At 29.6% G+C, this 17778-nt stretch overlaps 2 protein-coding genes across 2 annotated transcripts in view; one reads left to right on the top strand and one right to left on the bottom strand.

Moving 5' to 3' along the window:
* The window catches only part of LOC145833728 (uncharacterized), a 31101-nt gene extending 30330 nt beyond the window's left edge, over positions 1-771 (top strand). The window contains exon 13 of the mRNA XM_082940883.1: positions 267-771. Coding sequence (XP_082797009.1) covers positions 267-337 — 71 coding nt within the window. The 3' untranslated portion in view covers positions 338-771. The remainder of the gene's footprint in view (positions 1-266) is intronic.
* Positions 772-2566: 1795 nt separating this feature from the next.
* Positions 2567-15554, bottom strand: LOC145833914 (uncharacterized). Its single transcript, XM_082941179.1, has 18 exons — positions 15482-15554; positions 14060-14215; positions 13666-13784; positions 13059-13171; positions 12548-12718; positions 11830-12002; positions 11265-11452; positions 9691-9866; positions 9153-9215; positions 8424-8556; positions 7957-8014; positions 7364-7546; positions 6667-6895; positions 6080-6177; positions 5437-5594; positions 4616-4811; positions 3337-3449; positions 2567-3038 (listed from the first exon to the last, which is right to left on the bottom strand). The coding sequence occupies exons 1-18, from the start codon at positions 15528-15530 to the stop codon at positions 2946-2948; spliced, it is 2469 nt and encodes an 822-aa protein (XP_082797305.1). The 5' UTR covers positions 15531-15554; the 3' UTR covers positions 2567-2945.
* Positions 15555-17778: the final 2224 nt, after the last annotated feature.

Genomic DNA, 17778 nt, shown 5'->3' with positions numbered 1-17778 from the left:
TTTCTCCCTGGGCTTCCAACCACTCTGTAGTAGCTTTAACGTAGTTGAACTACTCTGTTGCAGTTAGCATTATAAACAACTTACGTGTTTTACATTCATAATGGTCGTTGTTATTATAAAAACAAATTGCTGCATTATTTATTCGGCACACGTAATAACAACAAACACCAACTCTAATTTAAAACATTTTTTTTAAGTATATCTAGTGTGAACTAAATTTTACTTTAATTTTTCTGTTAGTAAGATATTTTTTACTTAACTAACAGAGCCACAATCAAATGGAGTTATGAAACATTTTGAGTTAAACACAGAAGAAGCCTGGATGGTGTCTCTGTGACGTAATCGAACTATGATTTTATTATGACGTCACAACTGTTTACCATTTTACTTTACTAAAACAAAGATTATTTCAAACTTTCTATCATACGGTACTTGCGTATATCTTAATCACATCCTTTTTGAAAGCTTGTGCTTTTAATACATTACTACTTTACACTATCATTAAGAACAAATCTGTTTTATCTCGCTTATAATCATCGAACATGCTTTTCTCTTTTAAACTTTAGTTGCATTTTTGAGCATTATGTAAAATTAAAATTTTTCAAGGATGCGCTCAAGAGTGCATTTGAAGTGCCGAAATATTTATAACGTGAGAATTTTAAGACAATTCAAGTAGATTCATCTTATATGGGATTATTGTGTTGCTTATTCCACTTACTTCTTTTTCGTGTCGATTTGTCTTTGTTGAGAAATAAACTCATTTTTCCTTTGGCCTAGTTCATAATTGCTTGGTTTGAAAACTGAATACCTCAAGTAACATTTAAAGAAAAGTAATTAGTATTAAGGAAATAGCTTCACAGTAGACTTAGATATATTAAAACGGGTTAAACTTTTAATAAATATTTTTTATGAGAATGTGCAGTGTAAAATAATTAATTAAAAGTTCATAATGTTTTTAACAAATAGTTCTTATAATTTTCACTCAGCAACTGATTAGCACTTATAAACAGTTAAGAAAGAAGTGCACAGTTTAGCTTATGTAAACACAAGGTACTTGAGAAACTAATCACACTTGTTTTCAAGTGTGTTTTGCACTGTTAATAGGTATTTATTGCAGAATTTGCGTTTTATTCATAAGAAATTAACTTTTAAATAGCAAGGGTTTTAAAGTTTAAGCATTTAAATAGTTATCAGTCCTTTTCAACAAAACTAAGGCAATTTGAAAACCTTTTTTAAAGATATAATAGCTTTTGTTTAATTAAAATGTTTTTTTTTATATCTAATATGCAAAAGTATAACTAATTTTTTTGGCATTCTTTTGTAATGTGTAAATCGTTTATTTATTTCACTTAAAACTTAGCCTATAAAAAACCATCCAAGTTTATATTCTGACAAAACATCAATCTTACAAGAATGTGCCTCCAGATTATAAATAAATCAGCCTTATACAAGCACTTAGTTGATGCTATTCTGATGTCAAAACCGCTGTTTTTGTACCAAACTTGTTTTAGAAACCGCAAGAATATCTATTTACGTTTGGTTCTATTCATGGGCAATGATTGCATGAATTGAAATATTTAATCTCACACGCGAACTAAGATGGTTTTATCAAATTAATTCTATTTGGTTACACAGTTTCTTTGAATATAGTAAAGTAATTTAAAGAACACTTTTTTTAGATAAACTACTTTTTTTTCAGTTCGTTTTCAAAGCAAATATTTTTCATAGAATAAACTTTAAACAAGCTTAAAAAGATGAATAAAACTTTTTTTTTTCTTAATAATAAGTTTTAGTTTGCAACCTGGTATTAAAACAAATTTTGTCTTTTAATTATCAAACAACTGATTTATTTAAATCAGGTTTTCTAAAACAGATTTTCATAATCGTCAATTTGGTAGAATTTTTAAAAACAATCGCTCCTTTACTAGACTAATTGCCTATTTAATTTTTCGTCCTTATACTACTGATTGCCAAAATCGCCGCCAACTAGGAGAATGTCGTGCGTTTATAAAAACCTTTACTTTAAGACTTCATAATCAGACCTAAGCTAACTTTTAAACTTTGTGTAAAACAATTTTATACCTAGCCTAAAATGTTGATAGCAATAACATGGCTGAATAATATAGTTGAAACAGATTTTATATTTAGCTCAGTTTACTTTTGAATGTGGTTGCATTGTTTATTCTTGAAGCAAAACATTTTCCTAAAGGTATTAGTATTTTTAGTTTGAAAGTTTTGATGTTGTGTTTAAATGTTTTAAAACTCTACGTACAGGTATAAAAATATATTGATTGATATTGATGAAAAAAATAGTCGTGTTTGCATTTACAAAGCTTGATGCATTTTTAAGGAGTAAAAAGGTTTAATAAATTTTAAATACTCGTGGTCACTTTAAAATGATGTCATAATAGTAAGTTTACTGAAAAAAATGAAAAATCTCAAATAATATTGATTTAGAATCCTGGGTATTCGAAAAGACTTCTCGGTCGTCAAGTCGTCCACTAATGAATTTCATTGTAAAATTTGCCAAGTATATTTACAAAAGTACGAATAAAACAAATCTAAATAAATTCACAGCTGTTTATTGAATAACTTCAAAACAAATTACAGCAGTGCAAGCAAGTTCGCATAAATAAACAGAAACTAGATACTTTAAGTGCTAATACATTTACTAAAACCATTTGGCTTAACATTTAAAAGCATTACCATAAATTCTAAACTTTACCGGTAGGTAGCGCAAGTAAGTTGTACAAAAGTACGTAAGTGCAATAGGAACGTAATAAGGCTAAAAAAAATACTTGTGAGTTCCAAACATTAAAATTAAAAACTTGTATTATATGATAAAAGTAAAAATAAATTGATTAAGACATTTATAGCTCTTACAGCGAGAAGTTTTTTTTTATGTTGAAACCAGTTATTACTATATTTACTATTTTCTATACAGTTTATCCGAAAAGATCTGCAAATATGTTGACATTGCAATCTCCATTGCATGTTTCTTGCTCGAACGCAGTTCCTGGGCAGTTGTTTGTGGAAACCTGAAAATTGATAAATTGTTTATTTGAATGAAAAAAATAAATTTGCTTAACCTCGTAACTAGTTTAGAGGTAACATAATCAGTTCCAAAATGTTTTGTATTTAACAAGCTTTTTTATAAGTACTGCGGTTTTATTCATTTCAAAATTTTAAGATCAAAGGTTTTAAAAGTAACTAATTAATAAAAAACCAGTTTTAATACATTATTTTTTTAAACTGTAAAAAAAATACATTTAAGCTCACTAAAAGTAAAATTTAAACTTTTTTACAAAAAAAAATACAAGTGTTATTTCAACTCACAGTTGCCCCATTGTTTCTGTTCAGACACCGCTTGGTCCTAGTCCTTCTACCCTGCTGGCACAACGGGGCGTCGCACTGAGACCAGCTGCCCCAAGACGACCAATTGTACGCGTCTGTAAATTGTTTTATTTATTGTTTTTTTGTCTTGTGGTGTAAATTTTGTTTTTGAAACAGTATATTTTTTTGATATGTTTTATACAATAGAAAAGTGAGCGGTATGTAACGACGTCATCATTTAACAACTTTTTTGCAAAACTTCAATCAAGTTACATAAAGAATATAACAGAACTTCTTCCGTATCATAATAAGATAAAAATTAACAAATCAATTATATTAATTACTTAAAAATTGTTAACTAAATAAATAAGTAAAAAAGTAAGCGGGAAGTAAAGACGTTAGCAAGCATAAGACCATTAAAAAAATTACTTAACTGAATATAATGAAACTTATTGTGTATCGAAATGTGATAAAATATAGTAATTAAATATGGTGTAAATTAGATATAAATTAAATATAGTAACTAGTTAAAGTTGTTAAGCAGAAACTTTAAAAGATATATGGACAAACAACTAAATTGAATTAATCCTTAAAAATACGTTAAAAACAATATAAACTAGTGTCTAAACATTACATAAAAAAGATAAAAACATAGATAAAAACTAACAATAGAAGCATTAAAATAAATAAAAAAATATTTAGTATATTTAAGTATACAATAAGTTACACAAGACACACAATTTTAGAAAGACTAAATATATTTCGAGCAATTCTCTTCAGTAGAGTACAATGCTAACAAATAATAAGATTTTACAAACTTATAAAGTAACCAAGTAATCAAGTAATCATAAAGTAATCAAGAGATTAAAAAAAGAAAAAAGCAATTAGTAACAGTTAAAATCAAATAAGTCCATTTACGTTATAATTGATCTACAGTAAAACTAAACATAAATAAAATGGAAACAATCCTTATAAAATGTTACGAAAATAAAAAAACAGTATGGTCAAAATATTTTTGCTTACATAAAACAGGCTTCCTTATTAAAAAACCAATGGCTTCTAAATTAATCCAATCGAAAACACTACTAAAAATTTTAATAATTTTAAATCTATCTATATTACAATTGTTTGCACAAGTTGGATTACTAACTAAATGAATTAGGATTATTAACTATTAAACAAATGAACTCAAATTTATATTAAATTATTTCCCTTAAAATACATCAAATTAAATAAAAACTAAAACTTAAATAAAAACGCATCAAAACAAACAAATACTAACAGTTGAAGCTGCCCCCACTGCCGCCCGAGCACCCTGCGCTCTCAACCGCTTTCGTGTTCTGGTGCACGTACTCGCAGATGTCGTCGCCAATCTCCGAATCGCTCCTGCCCAGGTACAGGCATATGCGGAACCTGGTCTTGCTGGACAGGCCCGTGTGCACGCAGTCGGACCACGAGCCCCAGTTGGACCAGCTCACCTGTGAAGAAGAAGTTTTAGTGAATGTTGGTTCACTTTCAGGAAAAAAACGCTCGGTAAAAATTAATTAAACATTTAGTGTTTAAAATAAGCGTGTCGTATTTTTGAAATCTTTTATGCAGACTTTTAACCATTTAAAGTAGAAATATTACTATTTAGTAGCAGGTAACAAGACTAAACATTTGGTATTATAAAACACATGTTCATCCATTCTATTTCGCATATTTTTATACAGTTTCACGTTTTAAAACTTATAGAACACTTTGCACTATCTTTGTACAAACTTTAGGGAGCAGTAAGCTGTGGTAAGTTCTGGTTTACACGAGAGCATGACCCTCGACACACGAGTACCTCGTTTATCAATAAAAATTAAAAAAAAAAAGAAATGTACGTACAGCAATCTACCAGATAAGTACGCGTTTTGAACAGAGTCTAAAAATTACTGTCGCTATTCTATCGACAATGTATAATTAATTGACAGTGCTGGTCTCTAGTTTTAAAATAGTTACACATAGCATGTATCATCCTTCAATTCACCCAAAACCTCAGCGGTCTGTACAGTCTGGTCTCAATAAATCCGATTTTTTTTCTATAATTTACACTTTATAAAAAGTATGTCAACTCACCCAAGACCTCAGCGGCCTGCAAAGTCCTGTCTGGCACTTCTTGGTCTGCCGCTGTCCCTGGCAAGTGTTCCTTGCGGCCGTCCTCCCGTTCAAAGTGCACATCTGCATCCTCTCCTGCTGGCAGTTCTGGTTGCACCGTCCCCACGGAGTCCACGCTCCTGGAAAGTAAAGTAAATTACTATTTTTTTATTATTTTGTTAATCCATTATTAATTTAATATTTCAAGTAAAGTAATATTAACTATAAATGAAGCTTTAGTTGGTGTTTTGTGGCTTGACAGAGAGTTTTAACCGTTTAATTTGAAAATTGATCAAGATTGTTTGAGTATACTTAAATTGTATAAAAATTATTACTTAACATATGTCAAGATAACTTACTTGATAAGAAAACTTAGTTTTCGCTTTAAGTTCTATTCTACCAAAATGTGCGGGTTTTTTAGAAAGTGTCAACTTTTATTTTTTTTAAGTTAAAGGTGTAAAGACAGCCGTGAAAATAAAACTATAAATTGAAGATACACGGAATTTCAAGTAGGGACATTAGTGTCCTCATTTGAACTATCTTTCAGTGTTTTATATACGTAAAACTGTTTATTAAATTTAAACTACAGATATTTTTATGTTTAAGGGCGTTAGTGTCCACCAACCTATCTGGTAGCTTGGACACACGTTTGAGGCGCAAATTTCCTGTTTGGATGCCGAGCCCGGACATGAGTTTGAATTGCATGGGGCGTTGGTGCCTTCTCTGTTAGATGTTTTAGTTTATCAGTTATTTTTTGTAAACCTCGGATTTTAAAGTTGGTTTTCACAATAAAAGCAGATTGTAAAAAAACTAAAACTGTTTTAACATTTGTTGAAAAGTATAAAATTTAGGTTTTTGTGTATAAAGGCAGTAAAACTTACCTCTTTCAAGAATACTTTATTAGTATTTTGACATATATCTTAACTTGTTATACGTTTTGGTTTTAAGAAAACAAATAAAGAGATCTCAACTGCTAGAGAAGAAGTAATGAATTTAATCTTTCAAGAATTTACTTTTCAAAATAAATTTCAGTCAAAGACCTCGTCAGTGCTTAAATAAATCTTATTCAAATAGAATTCTATTTAAATAAGAAATAAATCTTATTCAAATACAATTCTATTTAAATAAGAGAAATTCTTAAAAGAATAAATTCATATATCTTAACTTAATTAAAAATGCAGCAAAGTATTTATGTCCTTGATATTTTCCTACCTTCTGCAGTCCCTGGTGTAGGTCTGCCTCCCGTAAAACTGGGTGCCCTGGGGCCTGCAAGTCCTCGAGCAGCTGCCACTCGCCGACCACGCCGTCCAGCTGCAGGGGCACGGGGCCAAGGTGCAGGTCAGCCTCTGCTCCTGGTTGCCGGGGCAACTGTCGCCGCGGGCTCCGTCGGGACTCTGGCAGACTCGGGACCTCAGCTGGTATCCTTCCATGCTGCATTGGCCTGCAAAAATGTTTATTTATTTTTATTTAAAGTAGCTTGGAATAACTTAAGGTATTGTAATTGATTAAACAAGGCCGCGTTATAATTAGTAAAAATAAAAATTATCACTTCTAGATAGAAGTACTTTTCCGAACAGACTTTTATGGATTTTAACTTTTTGGCAGACACTAAATTTTATACATTTTCTTGTATTTATTTAGATTTTAAAAATTTCAATGAAGTACTCTTTTAAATTGTTTAATATGATTTATCTGTACTCTTAAGTAGTCGATACTCACCTATACGGTTACTATTCGTTGACCAGGAAACCCACTTAAGCTTGTATTAACTAGTATAATTAAATAAGTGTTTTGTTTTGTTTACTAAAACAGCTGCAATAAGCTGACCAATGGCCCTAGCTAAATGTTTTATTCAAAACTAAATTCCAAAAATTATTATCAGTTGTTTAAAATCCATTTTGTTACTCACCGATGCAGTTACCGTACGCCGACCACAGCCCCCAGTTGAATATGGGACCCACGCACTGTCCCACGCAGTTTCTCCTGTCCGTGCCCGCCTGGCTGCCCCCAGTGCAGAACGAGCCCTGCGTGACCTGCCCCATTATCATGCAAGCCCTGGTGCGCAGCTGCTGCCCAGGCTGGTTACATCCTCCTGTTTTTTGTGGGTTGTTTATTAAATTATCATTTTGTAAGTTTTGTAAAAATTCTTATTACAACATCACTCATTGTTTATGTGAAGTTATAGTTTGTCAACTTGTTGTTTGCACTACATAACTATTTTTTATACAGTTGCCTTTTTACTCATACAGAAAACATTTTTATTTTAGTGTTTGTTTGTGTACATACATAAAAACCGATAATGTTAGAGTTACTAAATACAACTTTGAACAGATAATATACATTACTAGTTACCATAGTTACAAATATACAAAATATTTTTTTCCATATTTTGATTTGTGAACGTACGTAAGAGATAGTTATATTAGAAAAACAAGACATTACTTAAAACAATTCTGTATATATATATATATACATTTATGTATAAATAGTCACAATAATTACCTGTACACTGGGACCATTGGCCCCACTGTCCCCACATTGCCATTTGTTGCTGTTGACCCTGAAATAAAGAGTAATTTTATACTTTTATACATTTAAGTTATCGTAAATATTATTGTTGGCCCTCTGATTGGTATGATAGTTTTATCTAGATTCTAGTTTGCCAAGTTGCCAAGATTGCCTAGTGAATTGCCAAGTTAAAAAATATATATCCATAGAAAAAATTATTAAGGTAACAATGTATTGCCTTTATTTTAAATTCTAGAATCTAGAATAAAGGCAATACATTGTTACCTTAATAATTTTTTTATAACTTGGCAACTCACTCGGTGTTGCATGCAAATTTTTAGACTGGCAAAAGAAGGTAATAAAACAAACTCAACTTTAACTGAAGTCTACTAAAAGCTAAAACGATTTTAATAACTATTAAGTAAAAGAATCGTAACAAACACTACTATTCAAACACTAACGAGAGATTTGTGGTAACAAGACGACTGCTTGCAGCATCCCTTCACCGATTCCGAAAGATCGGGGAGTCCGTTGAGCTGGAAGTATAGATACGGGCAGTATGCGTTCAAGAAGAACTGTGCTGTCAGTGGGTTCCTGTGAAAATAAAAGTGTACTAAGTGTAAAAGTTCCGGTGAAAACACAATATTTTTGTACGAAATAAAAGAAGAAGCAGTATGCGTTTGAGAAGAACTGTGCTTTTAAGGGGTTCCTGTGAGAATAAAAAATAACTAGTTATAAAAGTTCCTGTGAAATTTTTTTTTGTATGAAATAAATGAAGTAGCAGTATGCGTTTAAAAGGAACTGTGCTGTTTAGGGGTTCCTGTAAAAATATATAAATAAAAATTCAAAAAAGTAAAAATGAAATAAAGCTCCTGCGAAATAAAAACTATTTTGAGTTTTTAAAGCCATAGTTGTCATCGTAGCGATGAAAGTATTGTCAAAAATTACTCAACAAAACTAACAAGCTTTTTAAAATTTAAGTCCAAATAATAAGCATGCTCTTCTATTATAATTTTATTTCATGTAGTTTGAGTTAAAAAAAGAATTGCAAAGCTACATTTTTTTTAAGTAAAAGTACAACTATATTCTTTTTACAAAAATAAAAACACGTTTTTAAACAGTTACCACACTACAGTTTTAGTAGATATCGGATAAGAAATTTTTATTGTTAAACATCAAACAATTTATACCTGTTACCAGAAAGTGCAGATGCGATATTGAATTGAGAGTTGCCTCCAGTCAAAAGTGCTAACCTGGAAGAATAAAAATATTATGAAAAACCTTAAATTAACGTTATTACTCCAGGTTCACTAAAAAATAACTGAACACAGTAATACTGATAAGAAAACACCAAGACGGTTAAAATATGTAAATATTTTATTTTAAAAGTTAAATTAACGAAGTTGGTAAATAACAAGCTATGCACAAAAATAAAGTTTTACACTGTTGCAACAAAACTAAGAAACTTAAAAAAGCTTTAGGTATAACAGCAGAATTTTATTACAACGAACAACACAAACAAGTGTGCATTATGACGCTAAAAATAGTTAAATAATTTATTTTAAAAGTTAAATTAACGAATAAATAACAGGCTATGCACAAAAGTAAAGCTTTACAAAACTAACAACAACTAAACTTTAACGCTGTTATAAAGCTTTAGGTAAGCCAGCAGAATTTTATTACAACGAACAACACATACAAGCGTACATTGTGACGTCACAAACTCACTTGGAAGAGGTGGAGGAGGAGCTCGTGCCGATGTCGAGGAAGGCGTAGTAGTTCTTGCAGCAGGAGGCGGGGCAGGAGTAGAGGAGGGTGACCAGCGAAGAGGAGGAGGAGGAGGAAGTGTCCGAGGAGCAGGGGAGCCTCTGGAACACCTCGAGAGGGGAAGTGTTGGCGTTCGGCTGTGAAGAAGAAAGATTTTAAAAATTAGAAATAAGAAATGGAAGTTGTTTCGCTTGGCGTTCGGCTGTGAAGAAAAATCGTAAAAAAAGATTTTAATAACTTTATGGTTGAAAAAATAATAAACTTCTGGTTTTTAAGCAAACACAAAAAATAAGGATTAAAAATAAGGAAATAAAGATTTTAAGAATTAGAAATAAGAAATAAAAGTTGTTTCGCTTGGCGTAATTTTTTAAGAACTTTAAAGAACTTTATGGTTTAAAAAATAATAGTATTAAGCTTCTGATTTGTTTGGACAAATAAACATGTTTTTTAGAATTTATTAAAACAATAGATATTATCATATATAAACCATTAGCTGCTAGTATGGTTAGTTTTACAATCTGATTTTAAGTTTAAGTTTTCATGCAGAAGAAAAATAAAACTTTTTAAAAGCAATTTTAGGAAACATATACTTAATTTGTTAGAAAACAAACATTTCAAACGCTTTATGTACCTGTTTTAGAGCTTGAAAATTAGATTTTATTAACGAAATCAATATAAAAATTTCGTTTTAAAATATTTATTAAATGGTTTTTAATACATAGAGTTTCTAATCGTCTTAATAATTTACTTTAAACAAAATAAAACAAAATTGTAAAATTTTGTTTACACAATTCTTTTAAAATGTGTTAAACCGGTACATAAAGCTGAATTAAACACATGTATGGTATGTATTATATGATATTAAAACTTTATGAGTCACTTCCGTAAATATTTGTATACAAATTGTTTGTTCAATATTTTACATACTTTTATAGCATTTTTGTAAATAGTGCAAAGATCAATCAGATGGTAATTAATCTGAGCACCTGTGTAAAAAAATTGTTTTCGAAATTACAAATTTTTTGAACTTGTTGTACGTGACATGCTTATGGGTACTTACTTTTTTTTATTGAAAATTTTAAGTTGTACATAAAACATTAAAAAACTATTTTAGCACTATTTTTAAATGTGCACAGTAAAGTAGCAAAAGTTTAGAAACTCAGGAACACTTCCTTAATCACTTTTTTCAGATTTTTTATGTAGCAAACTTTGTAACCTTAATATTAACTCACGCCATAAAGTTTAAACATTGGCTGAGTAAGCAGCAAAAAGCGTTGTTAAATAAATTTAATTACTTTAATGATCATTTTAATAATCTTCATGCGATGTAACTTGAACTGGAATAAATAGTACATAAAAACCATGTTTGAATGTCTAAACATTCAGCATGATAAAAAATTAGCAATATAAATTTTATAACAAAAGAAATTAAGATCAGAACACATAGCATACAACCGTTTTACCTAAAAACAACTAAATAGAAAGTTAAGACTAATTACCAAATTAAAACTCAATAAAAATGAATAGCAACTAACATCGGAGCAAGTGGTGGACATTGTGGTTGACTGAAACAGCTCGGGAAACTGGACCCTGTCATCCTGGGTAATCTGTTGCTGGATACCGAATGACTGAAGCTCCTTGAACAGGTACCTAGGGTACACGCACTGTCCGTTCTTGTCGTTGAAGCAGCACCCCTTCAAGTTGCACTCGATCTTCGAGATTCCTAAAGTTTGGAATAGTTAGGATGAAATTTTGAAAAGTAATACTATTATAGATGGCTTAACTACTTTGTACTTTTTTTTTTTTCTTATTAATGTGTTTAAACAACTTGCTTTGTACCTATCATGTTCACTTTTATGTATTACTTTACAATTATTAGAAAATTTAACAAACTTTATAAACAAAAATAAAATTTTAATTTTATTAATCATATACTTACTTCGAGTATTCTAATTGAAATTCCAAGAACTCTAAAACTATAAGCTTCTAGAGTTTAAAAAATATAAAAATTGAGTTGTTTTATTTTAAGATTACATACTTACAACAAAATAAGTTTGAAAAATAATAGTCCAAAAATATATGCACAGAACATCAACAAACCATGCCAGCCGCACTTTGGTGTTTGGAAATATTTCGAGGTTCCGAAAATGGTGGCGCCCAGGCACTGGCGGGCCTTCTGGAAGTCTATGTTCAGATCCAGATACTTTCCAAACACCTCAACGATCGGTTCCAGGTAGAACGGAGACCACGGCCGGATGTTCCTTGCAAGCTCCCTGTTTTTGTTTATGCATAACGTAAACTGAAATAGTTTAAAAACTAATGATTATTTGATTAATGACCTGTTAACCTGATGATCGTTTGTACATAACTAGTTCCATTTATACAAATACAGTTACAAACTTAACTGGTTATCTTTTAACCTTTTCCTAGTTGAACACCATTTTGGGTCAATTTTAGATAACGAAGATTGTCTAAAACAGACGTTAACACTTTTTTTTCCAAAGTTTAGCAACACACTGTGACAACAGTAAGGCGTACTTAGCATAAATTTAACCACAAAAGTTTGGCAGCACAACCGGTGATTATATTTACTTTACAACTAGCTAAAATTTCTGTCTCACATTTAGTTCATCTTTACATAACTCATAAAAATATTTCTATTGTTCCAAATAACTTAAGTGCCATTGGTTTCAGAAAAACCCCTAACCTCAAACACTAGTTTATTTGAATTAACACCATTGATTCTCATCCAAAAAAGCCAACTGGGTGTTTCCAAAGTAAGTACCAGCTAAAATCCCCTAACATACAACTAACTCACATGAATCTCAAAGATGTTGGTCCTAGGAAGCAAACAGGGGCGTTGCCAAGGTAATTGTCCCCGAATATCTGCTTGTTGACGAATAGGTCGGCATCGAAGCAGCATCTGGGGTCCTTGTAGCACTCGTTAGCGTTCTTCTCAGCGTTGGGGTTGAACGGTTGGCATAGCAACCTGTTAATGGGGATTGCTATTTATAAACAAATGTTGAAGTTTTGAAGTTTATTTTTAGCAGATCTCTTTTATTTGTATAAAATAGTTTATACAGTGTACAAAAAAATAATTACAACAAATACAAAACTTTAACAGGTTTTACTCATTTATCTGTAAAATTGTTTTAAATTATTTCAAAAGTCTTTAAACAGATATCCAAAAGATCTTTAAAACGTGATAACACTACTTGAAATAACAACTAACATACTTTACTTATTTAGAGTTTTTCAAACTGTTTAAAAAGCACAATATACTGTTTACAAGTAATTATTATTTTAATAAAAAATATTTTGTCTCAAACCTCTGACACAGTGGCACGTTGAGTGGACATTTAGGAAAGCCGAAAGCGAGGGTTGTGAAAGTGTTTACAGTGCTGAACATGCCAAGTCTGCCCTGGAAATCTTTCTTGTCCGACTGCAAGATAAATAAATTTAAGAAAATCTACTACATATAACACCAATTAAGATTCATAATTTAAGATTATAGTATATCACAGAAGCAAAAAGTACAAAACATTTACACTCTAATAGTTTTTTTTTTCATATATACTACTTGCCATAGCTACGCAGTAAAAGTAAAAATGTTTTCAGACTAATAACTTTTTGTCTCTTTTACTAGCCATAGCTATGCAGCTGAATCGACATAAATTTAATAAAAATAGTTTTATTTATAGCGTCACTTAAAAAGAGCAGTTTATTCGAGTACAAACTTATAGTTATTTAGTTTTTTTTATCATCACTATCTACACCTTATACAGCGAAAACAAACTGAACTTTGTTTTATTCATACAGTTTGTATAAAACAAAAACTCAAAAAATAGCAGTAGCTATTAAAAAACCGAACCAATGAAACGTTGAGAAAAAGTTTTTATTAGTTGTTTCTAATGTTACCTAATACAAGAAACTCACCAAAGAAACGTTTAGGTTCCTCGCCACACTCTGCAGCGGTTTCATGTCGATGTTTTTGTTTGGGGGAGTTCCCAGTTTCCGTTTGGCTTGCGTCAGCGAGAACCCGTCAAACTTGGCGTCTGAAAAAATAAACTTGTTTAATACAATATTTTTATGGTAAAAACGGTTTCTTGCAACTTGCTTGGAAATAATTCTTTTTAATTGTCATCTCAAACTCACTTGTATTGATGTAATAATTGGGGCTTCAACTTCAATCGTATTAATTAGTTTTTATTAATTTTCTATTATTTATTTTAACAAACTAGCTCGTGTTGATGTGACACTTGATGCTTGAATTTAAGTCGTCGCAACTATTTGTAAGTTATTTTTTTATTATTTGCTAATACAAACTAACTGGTGTTTATGTAGCACTTGGGGCTGGAGCTCGAGTCGTAGCAGCACCCCCTCACCTTCAAACAAGCACTCCTGCTGTCCTCTCCTCCGACGACTCCGCACACTTGCCTCTTGTCGCGCGCCACTCCGCTGCAGCTCTGCTGGTGGGACGGGGTTACTGTTGGGTGATTTGTTATAAATATTGTATAAAAAAATTAATTTTTAATTTTGTATTTTTATTTAGCTTGCGCATTAATACACCATAAGTAGTTAAAAAGCACTTAGATCACTTTGTATAGGGCTATTTACAGTTACTGATTGATAAAGTGAAAATTTACTTTAATTAGTGTTAATTTACTGCATTATTACGTCAGAATTTTAGTATGCATAATTGATTTTTTTTCAAAAGTGGTCGACATCGCACCTTTTAGTAAACCTTTATGTAAGGCTACGGTTGGTGTGAAAAAATTCAAATTATTTTTGAACTGAAAACTCTAATATAAAATGCAAAATACTATATGTATATTAGTTGGTTTTCGAACTAACATAATATGATATTAAAACCACTATGGTATGAAATTAATACAAAACATTTTTTATGATTAACTTCAACTTCTTGGCCTATTCTTTTATTTGAAATGTTTGACTTTAAATATTTTACTAAAATTACATTTGTTTCAATGTAGAAACTTGAAATATTTTTAAAGTAAACTACTCATCTTTTTAACAGAGCTTACAAGAATATGCTGCAATGTACGACTATATTTATAATTTTTTTTTTCCAATTAATTAAGTCACGCCTTTACCTTAATCCGCATTTTTTATTTGTGTATAAATAAAACGCACGCAAACTAATTTTTTTTAAGTCTTAAACCAATTTTTCCTTGTTGCAAAAAATTATTAAGATTTTTTATCTAGTTACAAAAACTCTATTTACTAAAAATATATCCTTTAAAGTAGTTCATAACAACTTTTAAATAGTTTTAACTGTTGATCTATTAAGATCTTTATTTTTTTAAAGCCACACATTATACAATTACAACAATTTAGTATAAAAAACTTTTTTAGTAAAGGCACTTTTTAGCTGCTTTAGTATTTATTGTTTTGCTTAAAAATATTAGAGTTTTTAGGTATTCTTATCATTTTAAAGATATTTCAATCTAAAAGTACAGTCTAAAATGACTTGGCTGTAATCATAATCAAAAAAAGCTTAAAAATAGACAATAATACTATAATTTGATATAACAGTTGAGTAGTTTTAAGGTAACTGTTTTTTAAGCTTAGTTTACTTTTGATTTTATCATATTAATTAACACCTAAATGTATTTACGTGCCATCTAGTTATAATGACACATACTAAAGTTATGTATAAAAATTGAAATAACTAAGAATATTTAAATTAAAATAAGAATTTAAAGTTAAAGTAGTATAAAAACAAACTTACTTTGTATAAAGCATACAACTAGTGCTACTAGTGCACATAACTGTCTCATTTTCTATTTTATTTTGCAAAATCTAGAATTTAAAAGAGATTTTATTATTAAATTATTAAACTTTTAGTACAATAAAACTTAACATATTTCAACAAAATTAAAATCTTTAGTTTGTTATGAAAGTTTATAAGTCTACACAAATACACAATTGACTGTAAAAAACAATAAAAAGATTTAGAGCTTAAATGATTTTCTACATTTTTACTTTTAATTCAAAATCCAACCAAACCAAGTATTTTAATCTTTCACCAAATAAATCTTTACTGATTTTCAAACTGAAATAAACTTCTGACAACCGGCGCTTTATAAACGCACTGAACTTTTTCTCGTGCGCTTAGAAGTCGCTAATGCCTCGAGCCAATTCGAGTAGCAATTCCTCTGTGATCAGCTACTTTATTTCGGTGCGCTGGTACTGATTACCAGCAACAATATACGTTGCAGTAGTGCGGATGTTTTCGTTACGCTCACGTTTGAAAGTATATACAAAAGCAAGTATTACTGTGACGTAACAGTAGGCAATACGGGTTTTATTTTTTTTTATCTGCGAATTAAGATGGTGTTAAAAGTATTAGCACACGCTTAAAGATAACAAAAATTTGTAAGGGTTTCCGATTTATTTATTTATTTGACATTATTTTTTCAAGGGGCTTTAAATAGTTTGTAGAATGCAAAGTAGTAAAACATAGTAACACAAATAAAGTTTTTTTTTTGAAAATTTTTCATAATTTTCTGGCTATCTATACAAAACTGTTATACATTTAAAGATTACTCATCCTAAAATAAACTACTTAAATACGTTAGAACAGTAATGGCATTGATTTAACCACTAATCTTAAAAAAAATAATTAGTTTGAACTATGGTTTTATTTAATTTTTCTGATTTTATAACACTATATAAAATTATTTTGTCGTACATTTTATATGTCTTTAAAACTTAAATAAAACCATAATTCGTTTTAAACAAAATTTTGAAGGTCTGCAATAAATATATCATAACACTTTTCACTAAATACTTTTAAGCATTTATTCCTTTTAACTAAGGTGAACTAATCAAATATTACTTGATACAGCATGTTTATTAATTATCTTTCTTAAATAGCTTACTAATTACAAAAATACTTATATACTGTTATACTATTAGCGTGACACAACAATTGTTTGTAAATTAAAAAAGACGTTGTAAAATATTGAAATTTCGAAGAAAATCATTTTACGTGATTTTTTTCTTATAATGTTTAGTAATATCGTGACCCAGGATTATTAAAAACCTTGTAAAACAAAAACAGCTTAAATATTTTATTTTTTATTTCAACAAGTTATGTAAAAAGTTGCGATAAACAACAGCTGTAAATACATTTCCAGAATTTTGTATCAAAAAAAACTGTTGCTTGTATACAACAACAACAACGTGTACTGACTAAGTTTTTATGAAAAAGTTTTTCCTGAATGCATATTTTCGCTACTTTACCAAAAAATATGACAAAGAAACAAACCTTGTGACTCAAGCAATCTTAATCTAAAAATATAATTATACTTAAAAAAAAATATTTTCTCAAAAGTTTAATCGCATACTACTATTCCGAAAATTTAAAAAAGCTCAAATGATTTTTTTTAATTGTTACTGTTTTATTTTAGTTAAAGATTATTTAACTATAAAGGTACAAAAATACTTAAATCTTATGTACTTTATATTTAATGTTTAGTATTTTTATAATATTTTATAAGTATTAACCAAAACATTGCTTTGCTTAATTAGCTTTTAGGTTTAAAACTTTACTTTTATAGACCACTGAAATACTTTTAACTTTGAAAAACAAAAACTAGTATAATCGCAAAGATATAAGTTAAATAAAACAGTATAATTTTTTATTTTACCAGAAAATCTAAATACTTGTTTTTACTAATAGTTTTAAAAATTAAATTTATGTAATTGTAACAATAAATCTTTATATTAAAGTCGTAAACTAATGCTCACAAAGTCTACAAGTCATTGTGGTTTTAAAAGAACCTATTTGCTGTAATAGCTTAGAACGCGGCCATGTATATAAACATATACATTTTTTCGTGAACTAATTAGTCACGATTAACGTAATACATGAGTGACTTGTTTTCGTAAACTTTGGAAGTTTTAATTGCATAATTACAAAAAATTAAATAAATTTAAAGCTGACAGCTTAATAAAATATATCATAGCGAATTTTTAAATATTTAGCCTTTTTTAGTTTTTCGTGAAGAAATATTTTCAAAT

The sequence above is a fragment of the Thalia democratica genome, chromosome 4 (genome assembly GCF_965202585.1).
Source record: "Thalia democratica chromosome 4, ktThaDemo2.hap1.1, whole genome shotgun sequence".
NCBI lineage: Eukaryota > Metazoa > Chordata > Thaliacea > Salpida > Salpidae > Thalia > Thalia democratica.
Note: the sequence above shows the minus strand (reverse complement) of the source record. Positions and strands in the feature narration are given on the sequence as shown.

Coding starts and splice junctions, on each gene's coding strand:
- LOC145833914 (XM_082941179.1), bottom strand. CDS start 15,530: ATGAGACAGTTATGTGCACTAGTAGCACTAGTTGTATGCTTTATACAA. Junction 11,453..11,829: donor ACCAAAGTGCGGCTGGCATG/GTTTGTTGATGT, acceptor TCCAAACTTTAG/GAATCTCGAAGATCGAGTGC. Junction 6,896..7,363: donor GGCGTACGGTAACTGCATCG/GTGAGTAACAAA, acceptor ACATTTTTGCAG/GCCAATGCAGCATGGAAGGA.